The 25917-nt window shown below is 38.3% G+C and overlaps 1 protein-coding gene across 4 annotated transcripts in view; it reads left to right on the top strand.

Moving 5' to 3' along the window:
* Positions 1–25917, top strand: part of LOC127415772 (rho guanine nucleotide exchange factor TIAM2) — a 110781-nt gene that overhangs the window by 43283 nt on the left and 41581 nt on the right. Inside the window, exons 2-14 of one of the 4 annotated variants that reach the window (XM_051654672.1) lie at positions 5436–5640; positions 5975–7114; positions 7526–7970; positions 8911–9083; positions 10582–10806; positions 11624–11809; positions 11944–12090; positions 15231–15290; positions 19344–19511; positions 20310–20414; positions 22740–22818; positions 25165–25254; positions 25533–25760. In XM_051654672.1, the coding sequence (XP_051510632.1) occupies positions 5981–7114; positions 7526–7970; positions 8911–9083; positions 10582–10806; positions 11624–11809; positions 11944–12090; positions 15231–15290; positions 19344–19511; positions 20310–20414; positions 22740–22818; positions 25165–25254; positions 25533–25760 (3040 nt within the window). In that variant the 5' untranslated portion in view covers positions 5436–5640; positions 5975–5980. Of the gene's footprint in view, positions 1–5435; positions 5641–5974; positions 7115–7525; positions 7971–8910; positions 9084–10581; positions 10807–11623; positions 11810–11943; positions 12091–15230; positions 15291–19340; positions 19512–20309; positions 20415–22739; positions 22819–25164; positions 25255–25532; positions 25761–25917 lie in introns of all 4 variants that reach the window. The other 3 variants (XM_051654671.1, XM_051654674.1, XM_051654673.1) reach the window with 3 other exon arrangements.

Raw genomic sequence — 25917 nt, 5'->3', positions numbered from 1 at the left:
AGCGTCCCAGGTTATATTGCAACAAGTTACATAGGCCGATTGACAAAGGTGGGCTAGACCTACCCAAGATTTTGTTTTATTATGCATTCGGTCTCTGACATTTAGCTCATTGGTCACTTCCACCTGAGAGAGCCCCTCCCTGGTTTGGAATTGAACAGAAAGTTATTGCCCCTATTTTACTATTACAAAGCCTTTCTGTTAAACTAATTGGAGAAGTTAAGTCACAACCCATTATCTCGCATCTGCACGCGCTATGGACAAAAGAGTCCAGAGTGTTTAATTCAGACATTTATTTAAATGTTGCCTCAAGCATATGGCTAAACCCAAAGTTGCGTATTGGTGAGTCCCCTTTCTGTTGGTTGGAGTGGATTGAGAGGGGTGTTAATACACTCAGTGACCTATATGAGAGTGGTGGGTTGAGATCGTTTGAAAATTTGGTCCAACATTTCAGGATTCCTAGATCTCAGTTCTTCAGGTACTTACAGCTACGCCACCTGCTTTGTACTATGTTTGGGAGTAGCATACACCCCCCTAAAAGGACAGATACTCTAGAAGTGGTGATTACTGCTTTTGGAAAAGGTCATGAGGCATCTGTGTATTACTCCCTGTTAATTCAGAGTCTGGGGGATGGAGCTTCAACTTCTCTCAAGAGATTATGGGAGAGAGATTTAAATTTGGTATTGGAGGAGGGAGTGTGGGCTAAGATTCTAAAAAACATCAAGTCTACATCTAGAGATTCGAGGGTGTGTCTGATGCAATTTAAGATTTTGAATCAATTATATTGGACCCCCTCTAGATTGTATAGGCTTGGTCTTAAAGACACACCCACCTGCTGGCGATGCCAATCAGAAGACGGGGACAACCCGTGTTTTTTGGGGATGTGTTAAAATACTGGAATTTTGGTTAAAGATTCAGGGATTTATGTGCGACGTGTTGGACACAAGATTTTGCCCCAGACTCTGCATTTTGGGTGATGGGGAAGTCATAAATTTTGGGGATAGCCACTTGAGAGGTTGTGTTCTGGCCGGAGATATGGTGGCCAGGCGAATAATACTCAGGGGGTGGAAGACGGCTGGGGCACCCTCGTTTCGGGAGTGGTGCGGGGAGATGAGCGAGGTTGCGGCATTTGAGGAGGCAATCTTCAGAAGGTTAGGAAAGTGGGATTTGTTTAATAGGAAGTGGGGTGGATATTTGGATTTTTTGGAGGGTTCTCAGGGAGGGGCAGTGGAGAGGGATTTTTGATTTTTAATTTTTAGTTTGTGTATGTGCACTCTTGCTTTTTGAAAGAATTTTTTTTTTTTAGTTTGTTTCTAATTTTTTGTTATAATTGTAAGAGACCGCTGTAATGCGTGTTTGTGTCAGGTGGGGGGGATGTTCGGGGGGAAGGGTTTAATTTATATATCTGATTCCGTATTTTATGTTGTGTCTAGTGGTTTTTTTATGAATGGAATCAATAAAAATGTTAACAAAATCTCAGTCTTGGCTAGTCCTTTCTTAATACAATTGAAACTTTGTATTGCAGCCCTTTTCGTATTACTGTATCCTTAATGGTGCTATATCTAAGATTGACAACAAGCGTTTGAAATGGGTACTGCAGTCCAAATTCAAAATATTGGAGCGTTGTCTGCCCCACCCCAGACTCGAAGCTCATGCGGGTCGTCAGAATGAGGACCCACATGGCTGCAGCAGTGTTGTTTGCCTGCAAACTTGTTCAAATCTGGCAACCCGGCGGTGTCGAAATACTATTGGTGAGTGGGCAGTGGGCAGGATCACACAGGCCAAAACATAAACAGAAATTCTGGCCCGGAATGGAAACTTCATAGTTGAATATACTGGCTGTAGCATTGTTATCGGAGAAGCCAGTATTTCAACTTAGCATGTTTCCTAATTCTCTAATGACATTATGGTCATTTTATGATTTAGTACAGTAAAAATATTACATATAGTACCTTTAAGATGAATCACTTATGTTGCATCCTTCCTCATTTTGTAAGTCACTTTGGATAAAAGCATCTGCTAAATTAATAAATATAAATGTAAAGTGGTTTTCATTCACACCAAATGACTTATTGCATCCGTCCGTGCTGTTTTTCAATTATTTTCCTATGTAAATAAGCTCTAGATGGACCTCTTGAAATAAAAAGTCCCATATTTAGAGCTGGAATATCCAGTATTTCTCTGCTAGAAAAATGACAACCCTAGCTCCTACTAAGAGTTTTTTTTTTAAGTATTAAACTAGTTAAAAAAAAAAAAAAATTAAAAAAAAAAATTAAGATAGTGGGAGTTTCTTTGAAACCAGTTTAAAAACAATTGTTATTTTTGCAGATGCGTTTGGTGATGCAGAATTAACTTTTAAGTTCTATGTCTGTATCTAATGATGCACAGACCTTGGCACATTATATCTCTCATTATATCATACATTTTTGTTGACATGTAAACAAAACATCCAAAAGCAAATGGAAAAACAATTTCCTGTATTGCCTGGTGTTGAGTGAGACTGGAGTTGACAGCCATCACATATGATGGAGTTACTCCTATATTCCAGAAAAATATAACAAGTATATTTGAAGAATTAATATAGTTTTACATTTTTATTTCTATTTTGTTTCCAATTTTTACTTTAAATTTAGTTAAGTTTTCACTCCATGACTGTTAGTGTTCATTTAATTAGATTTAAAGTCATGAAAATGTATTTCAGTTTAGTTTAATTTTTTCTTTTTTTCATTTATGGTTGACAACATTAACACTGGATTGTGTCTGTGTGTACAGTGCAAATCCACACTTCCTGTCTGTTTCTTTGATCAAACCCATTACTTACTTTTATCAAGTAATCACACCCTAACATCTGGAGCCAACAATGGTCTCCCTTTCTCTCTCTCCTTTGGCGCTGTGTGTTGTCATTGGTGTGGTAGTTTGTCTTAAAGTGGTGTGCTGGCAGTTATGGCATGCTGGGTCAAACAAGAGGCCCAGTCATGATGGGCATCCAGGCAGCTAGCTGCCTCCACCACCCAGAACTGCCCCTCCCAAAAACCACTGTCCTTTATAAAAATACATACTTTTATAATGCCTTCATTCTTCGAGCCAGGCAGACATAATCACTCTGTGCTGGGTGCAGTGTGTACATGTGTTTCATATCAGGCCGTTAAACTGCAATCGCCTTTTGGTTTAGAGCATTAAGACTGCGCTGTAACAGTATGCTTGTGTGTATGTGCACCTGGAAGCTTTTAAAATTAAAACACTAAGTCAATAAAACTGTTCCACTTTGAGCTTGTTTTTTCTGAAGAAAATCCATGCCTCCAAGATGCTAGGGTGTTCTGGGTGGTTGTTAGGTGGTTGCTTACTGGCCCAAGCCAAAAGAGCCCACCCCTAACTTAGTCTATGTGGTATTCTAATCCCTAAAATCCCTCCTTCAATGTAAATCAATGGGATTTTTTCCCCCCATCTTATTGTTTGCCAGGTGAAAATCATAACTAATCACTTGGATAACAATAGTACAACTCTCCTCAAGACGCATGTGATGTACGTTCAGATGTATTGGATGTCTGTTGAGTTACATACCAAAGAAAGAAAGTCATACAGGTTCGGAACAATAGGAGGGTGTGTATATGATGACAGAATTTGAATTTTTGAGTGAACTATTCCTTTAAAGTTAGGTGTTTGTTCAAATCGCTAAACCTATGTATTGAGCAATAATGGCAGGCATATTTTGGAATTTCAATGTCTGAAAGTCGGCAAAGTTCAGTGTCGAGCAGATGGAAAATACCTATACATAATATACACGCACATATGTGTCCTTCAACAAGTGCCTCTGACATATCACATAGACTTGTTGCACTCTAGTTCAGTCTACTCAGTTTTGCATTTCTTTCAGGCTGAGTGAATTGCGCAGGTCGGGGGTGACTGATCTCACTCAGTGGGGCAGCAGATGGCCAGTGAGACACACACAAAGACAATGTGAGCGACTGCCATTCAGATCATCTTTTCTGAATGGGATGGGACACATATCCCACAATGCCCTGGTTCAGCCCTCTGTGGCCCAGTGTCTGGAACCAACAGAACTCATTGGCTGCTTCTGTGTTCCGTCTTTTACAAAGCCACAGTGTTCGAAGAGCACGATCACACCGCCTGCTGGTACTCCTAATAATGAAGCTGCGACCCGCCTCCCTGCTGCATCTCAGCTGCGCTGTTTCTTGTTTCATTGAAGCTTTGCCATGTCAGTGAAGAGTGTTGGCGGCATTCAGCGCTCACTCCAGTGTTAGAGGTCATGATTGTGTTTTAGGGTGATGCAGTTTTAGTCCTCAACCAACCCCCAACATCCTCTTAAGCTACTTGGGCAGGATGGTTGGTGCTGTGGCTGCTTTTGAACCCCAAAGGCCCTTATCATTAGGGCTGGGAAACATATTAAATGTTAACAATATATTTGCAATAAATTTATTAACAATTAAGAAACATTGTGAATATTGCAGTGCTTTTTATTTGGCCACATGTTTTCCTAAAGAGCATGTCTTTAGACTAGTTCCGTGCTCCTCTCATGACTCACAGGAATGAGAGCATTAAGAAAGAGTCCCTATTTGGCATTTGGCATATATTAAAATGTTTTAGTAAAAATATGTAGGTAAATATTGCTCTTTAATAGCTAAAACAATTTTTTGGGGACATAAAAATAATAAAAATGTAAGCTATTCATTGAGCTTTTCATTCATTAAGTCAAATGCAATGTGGAAAGTATGTCTTTATTTTTAACTAGATTTTTCATTGTTGGGTTTAGGGTAGGGTTGAGGTTTATTCATACACTAGTCTACTATTTCATCTACTTCAACAATAGCTATTAGCCACAATAAGCAAAAGTAGCTTTTTGTTGAAATGATGGTTATAAAAAAAGTCACCCATTTAAGACATTTCAAAGCGAATTCATAAAAAACGGGAAACATTCAATAATGTCAAAAGGCTGAAAAATATTAATGTGTATAATTGTTTGGCTATATCACCCAGCTATACTTTTCAGCATTCACAGGATGTGAAAAATCCGCAAGCAGCCTGGACACTAATAAGATGCTCATTACAGATCTTTTCCAAACGCCTTCTGGCTTTCAGACAAAACAATGTTACCGCAACATATTTAAAAGATTCCACATACAGTCTGAACACGTTGCTCAGAAGGATTGAGTTTCTCAATTATTATGGTTCAGACAAAAAAAGAGAAATAATTGTGAGGAATTTCCTTGACTGAAAATAAACAGTGGGGTTGTATGAAGTCTGCCCTTGTAAAGCCTTGCAGTGCTACGTCATGGAATGTGGCAGCAGGACAGAAGCGTGAGGGCTGTTTAGATTTGGGGGTTGGGGGTTAGCCTGGGGCTTCCCACTGCAGAAAGCATACACAAGAGCCGACTGTGTGTTCCTGACACATGCTCCTCCCTTCCTCTGTTTCTCCACAGATGAGCGATGGAGAGTGCAAGGAACAGCTGTGTTAGAGAGAGAGATTGAAAGGAGGAGGATCTCAGTGAGAGTCAGATGCTGCACTAGGCAGGAGCAGAGGGGAGAAGTTGACCGTAGAGAACAGGACAGCCACTGCGAGGGAACATGCCTCAAAGGAATATGAAGGAATATCGTTTTCTGCTCTGAGAACTGCTATTATAACAGGTGAGAGAATCTCTATACATAACCATGGTCTTAAATATGTTTGTTTGTGTATGTTGATGGCTAGATACCATAGTAGTACCATGAGTAACCCTAACCCTATGTTTTTGAAGAACATACCATGTAGTAGCAAAAAACATGGTAAATAAATATTGGATGTATCTCGGAGTATGTCCACATAAATAACACTGTATATGAATGTTTATCACTCAGTAACATGGTGTATATATATATATATATATATATATATATATATATATATATATATATATATATATATATATATTACAGTACCAGGTACCAAGTCTTGACATGTCTTTGTAATTTTTCCTCACAGATCAGAATGGGCAACACAGATAGTCAGTACAGCAGTTTCATCATCCCAGGCAAGTCTAGCTCCCTGAAGCTGCACCACACTGAACAGGACATCCTCTCCCCACACACTTGGTGGAGAAACTCAGAGGGTTCTGGATACAAGGCCAAAAATGGTTTTACACCACACAAGAACAGTCAGCCTTACATCTCCCGCCATTATGATGGCAATAAGGGGATATCTAGTGACAAAATATGTGCAGAGAGCCACAGGGACTATGACAACCTTTTATTCCAGGGAAATGGCTTTTTTGTAGGCTACAGACAGCCTACTGGTGGTGGAAGCCTCCAGGTTCCTATGAGAAACACAGATTCTGAGCTTTCCGACAGTAAGGGCAGCCCCAAAGTGCTTTTCAGTAAAGATGGAAGTCTGAGAGTGGAGTTTACCAATGCACGGAAGGAGCTAGATGTTGAAATGTCATTGGGTGGTCATTCCAGTGGATCCGTTGACGCTACCCAGAGAGCCAGTAATGGCAGCTCTCTCAGCTCTGAGGGCTCATGGTATGACTCGCCCTGGGGGAATGGTACACAGCTCTGCGACAACGTGTTCACCACCGCCCAGCCTTCAGACAACAGTAGCGGATATACCACGCTCTCGTCCACACGTACAGTGGACTTTGGATGCTTCAATGGCTATGCAACAGAACAGACTGAGAATCATATGGGTGGACACACCTGCCAACCCAAAGGGCACAGTGGTCAGGACACAAGCAGCAATTGCAACACCTACAGCGCTGAGGAGGACAGTGGAATTGGAGACTCAGTGCTCCTTCATTTGGAACAGAATGGGTTTGGCCTTAACCCTTTTCAAGTCTCCATGTCAGACCTATACACAAATCCCAACATGACTGTACCATTCCCCACTGCTGGAATCCTAACCACAGATCAGCTCCAGGACAAGGCTCACTTCCAAGCCTCACTGACCTCTTCCCTGGATGTGAGCTCCCAGGAGGACAGTCAGGAAACCCAGCATTACACCTTGCACACACTGCCCTGCATAAAAGCAGTTCCTGGTGGGAACTCGAGGAAGGACTCACTCAAGAGTCGCATCCGCCACCTCAGCGATTGGACAGGTAGTTTGAGCAGGAAGAAGCGGAGGCTACAGGTGAGAAAATGATTGTGGCTTTTTTAACAGATTGGGCATTAGGGTGAGGCTGTCAGCACATCATACACATGCAGATGTTATCATATTAAACAAAAATGCATCTCTAAATGAGATAATTGGTTGTGATATGACGTTCTATTTGAATAAGGTGAATATAACATTGGAGTAACTTGATGTTTAATTAATTAATTAATGTTCTCAGAGGACATGCAGTACTTCACTGAAACAAATATTGACAGATGTTTTGAAATGGTCTACTTGTTGGACTAACCCTAATTTTCAGACATGGTAGGAAGAGTAAAGCCATTAGAGGAAAGGTGTAAAAGTCTTCACAACATGGTGTGAAACTTGTAGCACAAGTGCATGTTTTATTTGCCATTTTCTTCTCACTTTATGTCTATCAACCCTTAGGAACCAAGTACTGTGGACTCCACAGAGGTTTTGAGCTGTGGAGTAGGAAGCACATTAGAAGAATCCAGACCATTTTGGAACCCCATCTCCTCCCAAACACAGTGGGACTGCTTTGGGTCCTCAATGGGACCATTTGGGCAGCAGATCCAGGGTGCGACCCTGAGGCAGAACATCTATGAGAACTTCATGCAGGGGCTGGAGACGGGCAGCAGCAGTGGGACTGCTGATGGACTCCAGGTCTGGGAGGTTGAGGGGGAACAAGGGGAGAGCAGCAGTGGCTCCATGGGCTCCCTGGAACAAATGGATTTTATGTTTGAAAAGGAGCAGGGTGTTGTGCGAAGGGTTGGATGGTTGGCTTTCAAGCCCCTCATTACCCTCCACAAGGACCGCAAACTGGAGCTGGTAGCAAGACGCAAGTGGAAGCAGTATTGGGTCACGCTCAAAGGTAAGACTTTAGTCTTGAGAATAAGCTGGCAGTAAAGGCGTATTCACAAAATCACCCTGTCTATACCGGATGCGACCAATGTCGTGTCGCATCACACCGCAATGGCTTGAGTCTGTCTACGCTGCCCGTGAAGAAGGGAACATTCTAAAAAGATGACATGCATGGACAATCAGCTGTGAGCTTTGGCGCCAAGTGCATGCAGCTTGTCAGAAATAGTATGGGGTGTCAGTAAACTATAGACGTGCATTGCGACGTGACGGTTGCATTCAGTGTAGACAGCATGATTTATTATAATGGGAATGATTTGCTTTTGCATGCCGCTTGCATCCAGTGGAGACAGGACTCGGTGAAATATTGTCCTGCAATGATTCATCAATTTTTTTATTGTGGAGTAAATTTATGTATTGATTTTATGACAGGAGTAGAGTAATTGAATATACTTATTCATACATTTTACATACAGTATATGAAATGTATGTGCATTCAAGAATGAAACAATATTTCGATGCCACACTTTTTATTTTGGATTCAGAACTTTTTTAAGAGTTTACGAAAATTTAGCAAAGGACCTCTTCCTATTTTATACTTGCATCCCATTTAGTCAAATTGCACCTGAACATTGTTGTGAACAGTTCTACACTCAATACACTAGCCGTGGGGCACAATTTTGAGTTTTCAAAACTTCAAATCAAATCACTTTTATTGTCACACAACCATATACGCAAGTGCAATAGTGTGTGAAATTCTTGGGTGCAGTTCCGAGCAACATAGCAGTCATGACAGTGATGAGACATATACCAATTTACAATAAACATCAGATTTACACAACACAATACTGACATTCTGTATATTAGCTGTATTGTAATGGATAATGTGTCCTTGTTAGTTTGCTCTAACTTATTAATATTTTTATTAAGACTGTTTTTCTTGTCTCCTGTAGGCTGCACAATCTTATTGGGTGAATCCAATGGAAAGACCTCCCCAGAGCAGGAATGCACACCACGCTACACAGTGCTTGTTGAGGACAGTATTGTGCAGGCAGTGCCTGAGCACCCCAAGAAAGAGAATGTCTTCTGCCTCAGCAACGCCTATGGAGACGTCTATCTCTTTCAGGTTTATGGCCCATTTTTCTATAAAACTAGTAGGCCATTTCTCACCCTTTTGTGAACTTTCAGTTGTATCCCTCTCGGCATGTGTTACATGTTGTGATTAAATGTAATGCTAAGTAAGGAATATTTTGTTGTTTTATTATCCTTGGTAAGCAACAATCTTTATTAACAATATGGGATTCCAGCATGGCCCAGTGTTGAAGCCTGGCATCAAGTTGTCCACTTCACAGCTAAATGTTTCTGACAGCATGCACTTCATGCAGTTAGTTTTGCACTCAGAAACCCCAACTATGCTTTATATTTGAATTGTTCTTACTGTGACTCACAATAAGTTTGTTTGAGCTACTTATATCCAGACTCTTAACTGTTTCTCTCAGTCATATTTTAAAAAGTTTGTCCCCTTGTAACATGTCACTCATCTGTTGTTCCAGCTTTGTGATGTCAGACATGTGCTTTTTCATAATGAATCATATTTCTAGAAATTGAGTGTAATATTTTCATAATGCTTTGTAGGAATTAATAGCCCTGCTACTCAGACTGGTGTGATGTGTTAAATGGGCATTTTCTCAATGGACTAGGTGTTTCCTTTATACCGTGTTTACCAGAAACAGAAATAAAACCATTGGTGCATAAAAAATTAACATAGGAACAAGGATACTTGCTACAATACTAGAGAGTTAGCTGGTGCCTGAGCTGGATGTAGCCTTCCAATAAAAGACATCAGTGACTGTTCACTCTTTAAGCCATCTTGGATCTTGTAGTATTTTTCATTTTCATTTTATGTATAGGGATTTCAAAAAATTCTTTAAGTGTTCTAAACCATGAATAAAACCAACCAGCTCTGAGATGAATCACAATATTACAATCTTTAATTTAAAGCTAAAAAGTATTTTTTAAAAGACAAGCCTGTGTATTCTTTTATTTGGCAAATTAAAATTATAGTATATTATATTATACTATAGTATGCATCCTATGAAGCATTGCAAATGATGTAATGTAAATAAAAAAATGACTGTACAATACAAAAATTCCTACTTAAAATGATTGATTACAAGTATGAAGACAATAAATGTTAAATTTATTACAAAATATTCAGATATATTCAAATTTAAATAGTTTGAGAGTATTACATCATTCGCAGTACCTCATGGGTGTGAGATTTTGCTGCTGAACTCTTGCAGCTATTTCCTTTTCCATGATCAGCAACTTCTCTGATTGGTGTTGCTCCCTTCAAGATTACTGGTAGTGTAAGAGTGTAGTTCTTCACTCAGAATTTGGCTATTAAACATTGTAGGGCAGTCTTAAAAGGTGTATATGCTATTTTTAAAACATTATCATTAAATGCCAGTTTCTATGTAGAGAAAAGAAATGGGGTTTTTACTTCTGGAACCCGAATGTTGCACTATAGAAATGGGGCTGTTTGAGTTAGCCATGGCCTAGCAGCCAGCAGTCGCGACGCCGTTGCATCTAGCCATAACCCACCTCTTCCTTGTCGTCTGCAGGCTGCAAACCAGACAGACCTGGAGAACTGGGTGACAGCCATCCACTCAGCTTGTGCCTCCCATTTAGCTAAGCGTCAGGGGAAGGAAGACACCCTACGTTTACTAAAGAGCCAGAGCAGAATTCTGCTGCAGAAGATCGACATGGACTGCAAAATGAAAAAGATGGCAGAACTGCAGCTGACCGTCATCAATGACCAGAAGAACAGGAAGGCTATTGAGAGCCAGGTGAGCAGCCAAGCGGATGTTTGTGTGGATGTTTATGTAAATGCGTTTTTTTTTTTTTTTTTTTTTTAAGATTAAAGGGCAAAACCGAGCCGTTCAGATGAGCGGTTTAGTAAATTGGGCAATCAAGTGATTGATGTTGATTTTTGATGGAAACCAGACCACAGTGCATTTAGGCCTTTAGAGTATACCTGAATCCTAACCTGAAACCCACACCCATGTGCTGTTATGGTGAACAGTATTTAATAAAAAAAAAAATTAAAAAAAGAGGAAGAAAATACATATGTTGTCAAATGGAGTAGATTATGTCCAAAATATTCATTTTTTATGATCTTTGTTATTCCAAATTTCTGAGTGGCAATGCCACATTTGAGAAAATATTTGCTGCCAGTAGGTCACAGTTCACAGGTTATTTTAGAGTTGAATTTTTTATTTTGTTTTTATTTCTATTTTAGTTTGAGTGAAACTCACTGTCATTTTTACAAAGTGTGTCTATTGACAGCCCTGGTATTTGTATTAAGGGATAAATGGAGTATGGAGAATATGGTGTATTAGGGCAGACTCAGCATCTGGCACTGCTTAATGCACAACATTGGTATTAAGATTCAAGTTCTGCTATTTAATCGACTGAAATTCTGTATTTCTAAGGGGAATTGAAAGAAACCATTTGTTCCCTGTTACTACATAACATGACACCTGTTGCAGACTGGAATGTGAACTATAGAGGCATTGAACTATTTAAAATATCAGTAGCTTTCTCAAATATATTTCCTTGTGTTTTCAAGAAACGTAGTCACATTTGTCTCTCTGTGGCCCACAGATACTGCAGTGGGAACAGAACCTGGAGAAGTTTAACCTGGAGCTCTTCCGCATGCGCTGTTACCTGGCCAGTCTGCAGGGAACTGAGCTGCCTAACCCAAAGAGTCTGCTAGCCACTGCCGGGCGGCCATCTAAAATGGTGCTGGGCCGTCTAGGAATTTTCTCTGTCTCGTCCTTCCATGCGCTGGTGAGGAACAGTCACATGCTTTGTGGAGATTTTGTAAGAGACCAAAGAAAGACCTAATTAAAAGCACAATCTACCTTTGAGATGCTCCACAAAATTTTACAAAGAAATGTTTTAAATGTATGTGTGTTGTGCAGATATGCACTCGTGACGAGGCCACGCTAAGGAGACGCTGTCGCTCTCAATCTCGAGGTATGCGGAACAAACGAGGACTCTTTTCCTCACAGAAGGGATTGGACAGTCTGACCAAATGCAACCATGAGAAGAGACAGACCCTGTCCCAGGTAAGAACTATAAAGCTGTTTACATTGGGAAAACCTCTAGAGGGGAGCGTGACAGCCTCCTTAAATTGAAATGTGTAATTTCTGCACCACGCCAAACAAAGTTTCCCGAACTCTCCACCCTTCTTCCACTGGTTGGAATATGTGTTAACATGATTTTAGTGTGATAAAATCACTTACTAACCTTTTCTGTGTAAAGTTATATCCAATTTTACAACTTTGTTGCCATGACACCGTAACAACGTAAACTCTTAAACGACTATAAAATGACCATTTAAACAACTTTACAGCTCAGAGAATTCACAGGTTTTAAGAGAAGAATTAATGTAAGTACTTTTATAAAATTATAAGTTCCTCACTGTAACCTCGATTTTTGGTTTTTTTATTTAAAGAAAAGGTGGGACAAACCCAGAATATTCCTTTGACATTGAAAACATTACACACTTTAAGGTTTCCTAACTTCAAATTTTTTAACTTTAATGCTGCATATGACTGAACAAAGTTGGGTAGAAAAACATCATTTTGCTTTTTTTTTTTTTTTTTTTTTTTTTGTCTCATCACCTGAATAAACAGTTGGTTTTGAGGGGCCTCTGAGCCCTGCCCTTTTCTTGGGACCCTCTGTGTGTTCAAGCTCCTAAAAAATATATATTAAAAAATGGCCCCAAGAGTGTTTCCAGTTCACTTAACAGTTCTTTATCTAACAATTACCCTCACTTTAAATTCTGGTCACAATCTGATCTAGATAATACTTCTTTTTTTATAATTTAAATGGTTTGTTGTATTATGTGGAAATGGTTCAGCATTTCCCCCTTTTGATGCATTCTCCTAATCATCTGGTTTTATGAACAACCATTCATTTTTTGCCTCTTCTTTCATAGTAAGTTGCATTACTGTAGCTGCATTTTTTTTTTACTGTGGGAAAACAAGCTAAAAAATTGTATGTGATAACTGACAATATTGCCACCAATACTGCCGAGTGCCAATAGAGCATAATTTGTACTGAAACATTCCTTTTAAAGTTCTTCCTCAATATCTACAAGGAGATAAAGTAGCAAAAAATACTATTTTATTGTAAGAATTGGGCTATTTTGAAACTGCCAAACCCTAACAAGTAAGAATACGATTAGGGCAAATAAATAATACAGTTTTTTATTTAATTAGACAGTTGTGCCCTTAAGAAGTCTTACTATATTTGTGACTACAGTACTAAGCACTCATTTAAGACACAAGCCTGTTTTACTCATTTTGTCTCACAGTAGCATGTTAATGCTACTCACAGGTGTCGGGGTAGAAAACGCTTTCACACTCCCCCTCGGATAAAACAAACAACCACTGACTTACTCATCAAAGCTTACACTAAAGGTCAAATGGCAGGAAAGCACACAGCAGCCCTGTTCCTTTCACCCATCAATGTGTTTGAGGGGCTGTTTTAGCAGTACACTTCTGGTCCAGTTCTTGAAAATTAGCCCAGATCAGCATTCCTTCTCTAAAAAGGCTTTGTTAACACAGAGCATGAGTTCTGAATCCACATGCATGATTCTGTAGACCGCCTCACGTGAGGTTGGAGCCAAATGCTCAGTGGTTCCAGCCTCATAATGATCCATCCATAAATGGACCTAATCTGGTCAAAACAGCCCCTGATAGCAAATGCTTCCAAAGAGGGGAATTACCATGAGCTGCATGTGGTTAATGGCTGCAAGCTGGGAGCAGTTTGAGAGGAGAGACAGCTGGCAGTGTGAGAGCATGAGGCGTCCTCTGCACATATGTGCGTCTGAAGCTCTGTGATTCAGCACGGTTACAGGGGGTAGTGTGATTGTTTCCAGAGGGCTGAAATGCTTTTGTCATCATTGTCGTCTAACAGATAAATGCCTCAGCCATGGTATTGCTACCGTGGATGTTAACCATATTGTACACTTGATGTCCTATTCCTTTTTTTAAGCACTGGAGACACAAATCCCATTTTTATTTTTTGAGAGGTATTAGATTTGTTAGATAAACTACTATGAAATGTAGCTACTTCATTGACATTGACACCGACTTTGGCTTGACCCAGCCTCAGATGTTTTAATCATTATACAGTGTGTTATTCAGAAACAATCTGAATATGATATTCAATTCGTTGTAGTAAAAACCTTTTTAATTGTAATTTCTAGCTGTTATAAAATTTTTTGCACAATGCTGTTACCCCATGAAATCCATTTTCCAAAAACATCGAATTACCATGGCAAATTATATTACTATTGTAAATGTCTAAAAACATAGTAACACCATGGCATATGTTCAAAAATATGATTTTACAATAATACATGTCCAAAAAGTATGCCTTGCCATAGTGCATGTCCAAAATTACCATAGTGCTGTACATATCCAAAAAAATGGAATTACCCCAGTACATGTCCAGAAAAAAATACATAGTAATACCATGGTATTTTTGTGATACCCAAGAAGTGACATTATGCTGACCTTTTCAACAGCATGAGAAGAGAACAAGTAATTCATCCTATTTCGTTTTCTCAGTTTTTCGTTTTCAAGTGTTGATTACATTTGTCAAGCTTAAGCATTCAACTCTCTTACCTAAGTTATTGTAAATAACATAAAAAAATATATATATATTTTATTCGTGGAAAATATACGTGTAACAATACGTGAAAACCAACTTTTTGTCCCAAACTAGCAAGCAGTGTCTTTATTTTATGTATTTTTGGTTTTGATTGTTTTTCATAAGCAGTAGAGGGCAAGTCATATCCTTGTCTGTTTTTATAGAGTGTCCATATGATAAGTGTGTGCATGTATTGTACACACAGCGTTGCTGTGGTAGCAGATGTAGAGGTCTTTGGATGTCTCGGTGAGGGGAGGCTGTCTCCCACCCTGCACTGATGATTAAGGCCGATCCATGTGTCTGCTCGTATAGAGCTGTAATTTCAGCATCACCCAGACCTGTCATTATTTCCCAGCAAACCTCAAGGTTATTTCTGCTGTGATCCACTATCAGAATAGTATCAAATCTGGCGCCTCAGATGGATGCTTTCTAATTAAGGCATACAAATAGAAACATGCTGCTTTTTTTGAGTATGTACACTGCACTGTTTATCTTCTGATGTGCATTGAATGTTTCTGTATGTATGTTTGTGTGTATGATGCAGATATTTGAGGGATATTCTGCCAGATCGTTTGGTCATCCATTCACGCAAAGCAGCTCAGAGGTAATTACAGTATACTACTCTGAAATGATACTTGTCTCTTTCCGTGTCCTAATAGGTGTGGTAATGCAACAAGCAATGTCTTCCATGTTGATTTGAGTTTTGTCTGAACCAGTTGTGACTGTGACTGCAACAAGACATTTTTTCAGTTACTTCTGTTTTTGTCAGGTTGCACTTGGTAGCTCGGCTCACTCTGATTGGTCCAAAATCCTGCTCCAAATGTTGCTTTATAGTAGTGGGCAACAATCAGGTTCCAGAAGTAAAAATCCCATTCATTTTCTCCACACAGAAATTGGCAGACATATTGTGAGGTTAAAGGGATAGTTCACCCAAAAATGAAAATTCTCTCATCATTTACTCACCCTCATGCCATCCCAGGTGTGTATGACTTCCTTTATTCTGCTGAACACAAACGAAGATTTCTAGAAGAATATTTCAGCTCTGTAGTTCCTCACAATTCAAGTGAATGGGTGCCAAAATTTTGAAGCTCCAAAATGCACATAAACAGCATAAAAGTAATCCATAAGATTCCAGTGGTTAAATTCATATATTCTGAGCGAAATGATAGGTGTGGGTGAGAAACAGTTCAATATTTAAGTCCTTCTTCTTTTTATTTTTGATGATTTGCATTATCCATGCATATCACCCCCTACTGGGCTGGGAGGAGAATTTATGGTACAAACTGACTTAAATATCGATCTGTTTCTCACCCACACCTATCATATCGCTTCACAAGATATCAGTTTAACCACAGGAGTCATATGGATTACTTTTATGCTGACTTTATGTGAATTTTGGAGCTTCAAAATTTTGGCGCCCATTCACTTGCATTGTATGGACCTACAGAGCTGAGATATTCTTCTAAAAACCTTTGTTTGTGTTCTGCAGAAGACAGAAAGTCATACACATCTGGGATGGCATGAGGGGGAGTAAATGTTAAGAGAATTTTCATTTTTGGTTGAACTATCCCTTTAAGGTTAAGCAATGGTGTATGCTGGTGTATGTCTGTAGAAGCTATCAGCGTGATTTCAACTTAATTTTTTTAAATTCTTGTAACTATCCTTAATCCTTAAAGGACTATTCTGGGTTCAATTCAAGTTAAGCTCAGTTGACAGCATTTGTGGCATAAAGTTGATTACCACAAAATTAATTTTGACTTGTCCCTCCTTTTCTTTAAAAAAAAGCAAACATCTGGGTTACAGTGATGCACTTGCAATGGAAGTGAAAGGGGCTAATCGGTAAACATTAAAATACTCACTGTTTTAAACGTACAACCACAAGATGTAAACAAAATGCATGTTAACACGATTTTAGTGTGATAAAATCGCTTGCTAAACTTTTTTTGTGAAGTTCTATCCAATTTTACAACTTCGTTGCCATGACAACGTAACAGCGTAACCCCTAAAAAGAAAGTAAAACAATGATGTTAACAACTTACAGCTCATTTAATACATGTGTTCATGTATACAGAATGAATGTATATACAGTTGTGCTCAAATGTTTGCATACCCTGGCAGAAATTGTGAACTTTTGGCATTGATTTTGAAAATATGACTGATCGTGCAAAAAAAATTTTATTTAAGGATAGTGATCATATGAAGCCATTTATCACATAGTTGTTTGGCTTCTTTTTAAATCATAATGATAACAGAAATCACCCAAATGGCCCTGATCAAAAGTTTACATACCCTTGAATTTTTGGCCTTGTTACAGACACACAAGGTGACACACAGGTTTAAATGGCAATTAAAGGTTAATTTCCCACACCTGTGGCTTTTTAAATTGCAATTAGTGTCTGTGTATAAATAGTCAATGAGTTTGTTAGCTCTCACATGGATGCACTGAGCAGGCTAGATACTGAGCCATGGGGAGCAGAAAAGAACTGTCAAAAGACCTGCGTAACAATGTAATGGAACTTTATAAAGATGGAAAAGGATATAAAAAGATATCCAAAGCCTTGAAAATGCCAGTCAGTACTGTTCAATCACTTATTAAGAAGTGGAAAATTAAGGGATCTCTTGATACCAAGCCAAGGTCAGGTAGACCAAGAAAGATTTCAGCCACAACTGCCAGAAGAATTGTTCGGGATACAAAGGAAAACCCACAGGTAACCTCAGGAGAAATACAGGCTGCTCTGGAAAAAGACGGTGTGGTTGTTTCAAGGAGCACAATACAACGATACTTGAACAGAAATGAGCTGCATGGTCGAGTTTCCAGAAAGAAGCCTTTACTGCACCAATGCCACAAAAAAGCCCAGTTACAATATGCCCGACAACACCTTGACATGCCTCACAGCTTCTGGCACACTGTAATTTGGAGTGACGAGACCAAAACAGAGCTTTATGGTCACAACCATAAGCGCTATGTTTGGAGAGGGGTCAACAAGGCCTTTAGTGAAAAAAATACCATCCCCACTGTGAAGCATGGTGGTGGCTCACTGATGTTTTGGGGGTGTGTGAGTTCTAAAGGCACGGGGAATCTTGTGAAACTTGATGGCAAGATGAATGCAGCATGTTATCAGAAAATACTGGCAGACAGTTTGCATTCTTCTGCATGAAGGCTGCACATGGGACGTTCTTGGATTATCCAGCACGACAATGACCCTAAGCACAAGGCCAAGTTGACCCTCCAGTGGTTACAGCAGAAAAAGGTGAAGGTTCTGGAGTGGCCGTCACAGTCTCCTGACCTTAATATCATTGAGCCACTCTGGGGAGATCTCAAACGTGCGGTTCATGCAAGACGACCAAAGACTTTGCATGACCTGGAGGCATTTTTCCAAGACGAATGGGCAGCTATACCACCTGCAAGAATTTGGGGCTTCATAGACAACTATTACAAATTACTGCACGCTGTCATTGATGCTAAAGGTGGCAATACACAGTATTAAGAACTAAGGGTATGCAGACTTTTAAACAGGGGTCATTTCATTTTTTTCTTTGTTGCCATGTTTTGTTTTATGATTGTGCCATTCTGTTATAACCTACAGTTGAATATGAATCCCATAAGAAATAAAAGAAATGTGTTTTGCCTGCTCACTCATGTTTTCTTTAAAAATGGTACATATATTACCAATTCTCCAAGGTTATGCAAACTTTTGAGCACAACTGTAAGTGCTTTTATACAATTTTAAGCATCACTTTTCCCTTGTAATTCCTTTACTGTAACCTCAATTTGTGCTTTGGTTTTGGTTTATGGCTCACAACACTTTAATAAAGTTTTTTTTTTTTGTTTTTTTTTTTGGAAATGCCTATGGAGAAAATTAATGGGAGAAAAAGCTCCAGAACCACACGTTCCCTTTTCACATGGCTCACACTGCTGTCACAACAACCTGCTGGTCTGTTGACATTATACAGTGCAAACAAGGCAGAGAGAGGGTGGGGAATTCTCCAGAAATGGGGACTTCATTTCAGTGTAATTCTATTGCCCTTCAACTCCAGTCTCAGTAAGGGGATCTGACAGTGCAAGACTGACCTTTTGCACTTATTTAAAACAATAAACACTTTTTCAGTGTAGTTTGCTTTGCAGATGTAGCTAATCAGAATAAAGTTGAAGAGTAAGACTGGTAAATTAAGAAAATGTACCTTCTATAAGTATTTTTTATTGACTATATTATTTTAATTCTTAAAATTTGTTAAAAACATGTGTCATGGTGCAGTTCCTAATAAAGTTGCCAGCTAGCCAGTTTTTATTTACTCGCCAAAGTCATTTTTTTTACTCGTATTTGATACGCTCATAAGCACAAAAAGGCATAAAATCATAAAAAGTGGGCAAAATACAAATTAGCAATCAATACCTCCAGACCCCCAAACTTGCTTTGTGTATGTGTATTTTATAAAACAGGGCCTTCAGTTTAAATCAAATGCATTCAGACTATTTAATAATTTTTATTAATTTGCAATTGTTTTCCATTAAGTAATCATGCAAGGCCAACTGGTGTTATCCACAGCCACTAAATTGATCTACATTGCTTTTTCACTGATACTACAACTTTATTCACTTTTGGCCCTTTTCTTTATATCTATTCTTCTCTCCATCACCCCACTGCCTTGTCAGCAGAGGCTGGATGTCTTTGCCAAATTACATTCTACAGTACCACCTAAAGGCCATCTCTGGGACTGCAGCTTGGAGAGCCGTGTGAATGTGCTGATGCCAGACGGCCAGGTCATCGGTGTGCCAGTCAAACAGGACTCTGTGGTTGCTGATGTTCTTTCTTTGGCATGCAAGGTAAGTCCTCATAAAATCAGGGCAAAAGAATGTAACTTGAAATTGTCACAGGGTTCATTTGCTTTAAAGATGAAAGGCTCCAAGAAATCAAAACATTTCATGGACGTTTGTGCTTTTTAAGTGGTTTTCATATTGGGCACATTTGTGGTCCTAATCCAAGTGCGATTGTTCCCAGCGCCCCCTGCAGCGTTGGTCTGGTTTCAGACTCTTTCAGATTCTGTCGAACCCCAGTGCTTTTCCATCCTCAACTTGCATCATCACAAATGTGCATTGTGCACATGATGAAGAACACAATGTGGGTCACTGTATTTGTGTGTTTTTTATTAATTTTGTGCCATTATGTGGCCTCTGTGCATCGCATGCCGTAACTCAGCAGATGTGCATTGCGAGCAGTGTATCACAAACATATCCAGATTTCTGTCCAATAAAATGCTCTCTATAGTGAGAATATCCCTCCCCATAATATCACCTGCCTCTGACTAGCAATAGCAAGCAACAAAACATGATTCACAACTGCAAACTTAAGGCTATTGGCTATTTAAAAGGTGCTTGTCAAGCCACATTATGTCAAGTAATTTTTTTTGTACATCGTTTTCACAACACACATCGTTTCAAAGCAGCTTTACAGAAAATCATGCATTAACAGAAAATGAAACTGTAATATCTATAAAGTCTTAGAGTCATCATTGTGTAATTATGGGGTCTTAAATATTGTTCAGTAATTCCTCGCACATTGTGTTTGAAAATGATGTTCTCCATATGAATGTGGTGGTGATAGAACATTGATCTATTGTGTAGGTAAAGCAGTTGGATCCAACTCTGAACTGCCTCAGTGTGAAGAGACATTTGGGTCAAGATGTGGAAAGAATCACTCCAGTGCACACAGACCTGCTGAGAAACTTGGTGAGACTAAAACACATTTTATTAAACAGATAGTTGCTGCTGTAAAGTCTGAATGGATGAGCTGTTGTAAAATAGTCAACACACAAACACACACACCTCTGACCACACATCAATTTAATTTTACAGTAATGCAAAGTTGCGTTGCTTGACCTTCGTTAAAGCCTACAGTTGGCTGATGAACTATATTAATTGGTGGAAAATTTTGTGTTATTGTGTTTATTATTATTATTATCATCAATATTAATTTAAATATTTATTGAACACTGGTGTCTGTTATTATATTGTTGCTGGTTATAAATGCAATAAACCACCAAGAGTCTGGCCATGACATTAATCTTACCACAGTTAAGGGAGTTTACAAGAGAGTAAAATCACTGAAATATTTAGCTTCTTTTGGTTTATGGCTTTAGTACCAAGCAAGTGCTGTGCTCTACCATACTTTGACACACATTCTACATTCCTTTGGTAAAATGCAAGTAAAACTCAGCAACAGGACACGGTTATAAATTTGAGGCAGTTTGACCTCTCATCTGAACTTCCTGAGTTTTCTCAACTTCCTCATTCTGACATTACACTGCACCTAACAGTACAAATGAAAAGACCATGAAGCAACTTCTTGTGGAGGGAAAGTGTTGTGTTATATTCTACTGAGCAGATCTGTATTGCATGAGATATAATTTCAGCCTTCATTTTTATACCAATTTGATGCTAGTTTTAGATGTTCACTGATCATGGCTAAGCTGGTCTGCCTGGAACAACAACCAGCTTGTGCCAGTAAAAGACCAGCACTGCCCATTTAAAAGCCTATCTTGAAATTTAAGATAGTCCAAACTGCAATTAAGAGGTTTATTTTCTGTTATAGTTGCACACAACCTCACTGTATGACTGTAGCTAAGGATGACTAGGAGTGCTACAGTACTTATAAAATAATGTAGTAAAAATAATAATAATAATAATAATAATAATAATAATAATTAATAGATCATTTTTAAATGCAACTTTTTAATTCAATTAAAAAATCCTTCTCTTTGTCCATTTAAAAGAGAAGGAATTAGGGATGCACAGATACCTATACTGGTATTGGAATTGGGTCAGATACCGTGATCATATACTTGTACTAGTACTCATAAAAATGCTCCGATACAAAAACCGATACCATCTGACGTACGAATGTCATTGCATAAACATGCAGCGCACAGATTAAAATCACAAAATAGTGAGACTATTTAACAGCGAAAGCTGCGATTTAATGAGATAAATAGATAATTTGCACGTGCAGCGTTTTAAATGTGAGTGCTTGTGAATGTGTGAAGCTGGTGTTGTGCTGACATAGAGACACAAACTGCTCATACATTTAGAGATCCTTGGCTCATACACGGAAAACACTATTATAAGCATCGCATGCTCTGTTTGTAGCAGATGACAGCAAGCAGAGCGCTAATTCACTTTTTAGCACGAGTCAAATACAGACTACATATTTATTTATTTATATATTAGCCTTTTGCGGTTTAATAATGACTGTGATTCACATAGTGACCTGCTTTTCCGGACTGGGAATCTGTCAGAGCTCCTTGGTCTAACAACACAGAAACACTTCAAAATAAAAGCTCCACCAAAATAAAAGCTCAATTTAAATGAAAGAATTATGACAGAAATAGATCACTACTGTATAGTTATGTAATATTCACTGTTACACTACCACTACTACTAATAATAAATCAATAGTAACTATTATATTTAAGCAGTATCTCACATCTGTGATGCTCTATTATGCAGCAATTTATCTGATGAAAAAATAACTCCAATGTTGTATTTAGGATTGTGCTGTGAAGTTCTGTATAAAATCACTTAATTTGATAAAAATAATACAATTTGATGTTGAAAATTAATTGTTATACTTTCATTTGATTAAAGTTTTAATTATTGTATTTATTTAAACACAATTTTGATGATAAAATTGAAATAAACTGCTGATATTGAGTTAAGAAAAAAAAACAGTTATCGGACTCGGTATCGGCGAGTACTAAAAAGAAGTACCGGTACTCTTACTCGTTCTCAAAAAAATGGTATCGGAACATCCCTAGAAGGCATTATTACAAAATTATAACAACATTAAACTTCTTAAAATATTTTCAGTTTAAATACTTTTTTTAGTTATGGAGTAAATGAAATGTAAAAAATTAATACATTTATTTTTATGAAACTTCATAAAACAAAATTGATTTATGGTATTTTTTTTCCTATTTAGACTACTAGACTTCCATATATTGCACCATTGTGACTTAAATGATTTTCAGTATTTAATGTTTTGCTCTGGTTTAACAGGACTTTGATGAGCTTGAGGTTTTGCCTCTCAATGTGTTCACCTTAAACATGTTCCGTCCGGACACAGCTGTAGACTTTGGTGAGTTACAACATGATCAACAAACAGCTATCCTGTATCTGTCACACATTTGGCATGAATTCAGCTGTAAGAAATCTTTCATCCAAAAATGAAAATTCTGTTTTCATTTACTCATCCTCGTGTCTTTCCAAATTGAAACCATATGACTTTCTTTCTTCAGTGGAACATCACAGTTAAGCAGAAATCCAAGCTGCTCTTTCCCATATAATGAAAATGAATGGTAACTAGCGGTGTAAAAATGCAACGATGCATCGTGGTGCATCGATCTATCAATGAAATTTCGATGCATTAATTAAGGAATTTAAGAATAAATAATTATTACTATATTAGTATTCAATGTAACCATCTCATATTACACAAGACTTCTTGCAACAGACACGGAGTGGAGCATGCGAGATTGAAGAGTAAGAAAGCACACTTTGAAAAAAGAACGTTTATGTGGCCAAATTCACATCAAAACTGTTTGCATCCATTTGACCAAAGTAAGTTCACTGTTGTTGCTTTCTTCCCTGGTTACGATATATCATGTTAATATTGCTTTTGTATCTACATAAAATGTGTTATTTCACCATAAAACAGTTTATCCACGAGTAGAACTCGGCTTAAAGGAATAGTTCACCCAAAAATGAAAATTCTCTCATCATTTACTCACCCTTACGCCATCCCAGATGTGTATGATTTTCTTTCATCTGCTGACCTCAAATGAAGATTTTTAGAAATAATTTATCAGCTCTTTTGGTCCATACAAGCAAGTAAATAGGTGCCAAAATTTTGAAGCTCCAAAAATCACACAAGTCAGCATAAAAGTAATCCATATAACTCCAGTGATTAAATCAGTGTCTTCAAAAGCGATTTGATAGGTGTGGGTGAGAAACAGATCACTTTCACATTTTTCTTGTGTTTTTGGGGATTCACGTTCTTCATGCATATCACCCCCTACAGGGCAAGAATTTAAGCAAAAAAAGGACTTCAATATTGATCTGTTTCTCACTCACACCTATCATATCACTTCTAAAAAATATGGATTAAAACATTGGAGTTGTATGGATTACTTTTATGATGCCTTTGATGTGCTTTTTGGAGCATCAAAATTTGGCACCCATTCACTTGCATTGTATGGACCTACAGAGCTGAGATATTCTTCTAAAAATCATAATTTGTATTCTGCAGAAGAAAAAAGTCATACACATCTGGGATGGCATGAGGGTGAGTAAATGATGAGAGAATTTTCATTTTTGGGGAAACTGTCCCTTTAAATAAATGTGATTGGTGGGCAGATATTGGCTGTAAACGAAAACACTTATTCGTTCATTCATTCTCTTTATAGTGAATACTACAGGGAATAGTGAGTGATTTCAGACTGTCCTGAAGCGAGCCAATCAGTGGATTATTGTCAACTGTGATTGGTCAATGACAATGATATCTTTTGTGTGGTGTGTGCCGCAAACAGTCCTGCATCAGAATAAATTCTGATGAATGAGCTTATATCCAGTCTATAACCACCTTTACATGCTGCTAATAGATAGTTTTTCATTCTATGACACTGCCTGATTTAATCATGAATCTCATCTGTCTGCATATGACATTTCATCTGTAATTATTGGTGCAATAAATATTAACGTTACATGATATGCAAAAATATTATGCTTATTTCACAGTTTACCATCTTTTTGTGTGTGTTTACATCAAGTCATTATGTTGCATCTGATATTATATTATCCTTTATTCATATCGGAAATCTATTATGCATGTAACATATCTGAATGTACCACATTATGTCTATATGTAACATATTCATATCTATGATGCATATCATATAACACATTGTTTGTTAATATATGCAGCCACACATACCTGTATAAGCCAAACCTCCTTGGTCCTATGAACCTATGCATTTGTGGCTCTAGTGCTCATGTCTGGTGCATTTCTGTGCTGTGTAAATTAGGAATGTTCAGTAAAAAACACTGAATCTTTTTTCAGCATATTTTTTTTAAAAATAGTAATGAATCATTCCAAAATAATCATATCAAATCGGATCAAATCAATTCATGACCAAATTTCAGATTAGACTATGCATTGTAATCGTTAGTTAAAGAATTGTAATTGAATCGAATCGTTGTCAGAGTGAATCGTTACACCCCTAAAGGAAACTGGTGCTGTCAAGCTCCAAAAAGGGAAAAGCAGAGCTTGGACATTCTACTTTTGTGTTCCATGGGAGAAAGAAAGCCATAAAGGTTTCGTAAATATCGAGGGTGAGTAAATGATGGTAGAAGCTTCATTTTTGGGTGAACTATCCCTTTAAATTTGCCAAAGTGTTTAGTGGTTAACTGTCTCTGGTTTCTGTAGGTTTTGCAGTCACAGGTCATGTGGATGGTGCTGGGAGAAGTCATGTCTATGTGAGTGAGGTGCATCCTGAAGGCCTGGCGTTCACTGAGGGTAACATTTCAATATTTCCCTTTGCCTCAGTACGATTCTAAATGGCATGGATGAGTGATTGAAGGTGCATTTCATTCTTCCCTGTACATTCCCTTTGAGGGCTTCACTCTTCACAGTAGATGAATGGCTCAATAATAAAAAGGAACCCACTCCTGTATGGAAGGACCATACATGGCTGCCAAGATTCTTCTCCCCTCGAACTGCCCTGCGGAGGCATAATTTATGTAATGCACACTGAGTGTGTTGAATTTATTTGTATAATATGATTGTGTTTGTAGATCTCCGGGCAGGAGATGAAATCTTGGTTCTTAATGGCGTGAGCATGGCTTCTCTGGACCTTGGCTTCATGCAGAGCTTTTTCAGTCAGCATGAACTCTGTCTGGTCCTTAGACGTGACGATAGCAAAGACGACCAGAGCTCTGTCTGGCCAGAGTGTGGCCTCAGTTACCCTGAGCATCCACCACCTTCTCAGGGTGTCGTCATTCACCAGGAGCAGTTGAACACAGGTAGTGGTTATAACTCCGATTTTACCATTCTACCACTTTATATATGCAGAGATTAAAGGAATAGTTCACCCAAAAATTCTCTCATAATTTAAGTTGTCATTTTTATTTGTATAGCGCCTTTCACAACACACATAGTTTCAAAGCAGTTTTACAGAAA

This window comes from Myxocyprinus asiaticus, chromosome 25 (assembly GCF_019703515.2).
Source record: "Myxocyprinus asiaticus isolate MX2 ecotype Aquarium Trade chromosome 25, UBuf_Myxa_2, whole genome shotgun sequence".
NCBI lineage: Eukaryota > Metazoa > Chordata > Actinopteri > Cypriniformes > Catostomidae > Myxocyprinus > Myxocyprinus asiaticus.
This window is presented reverse-complemented; position numbering and strand designations above follow the sequence as displayed.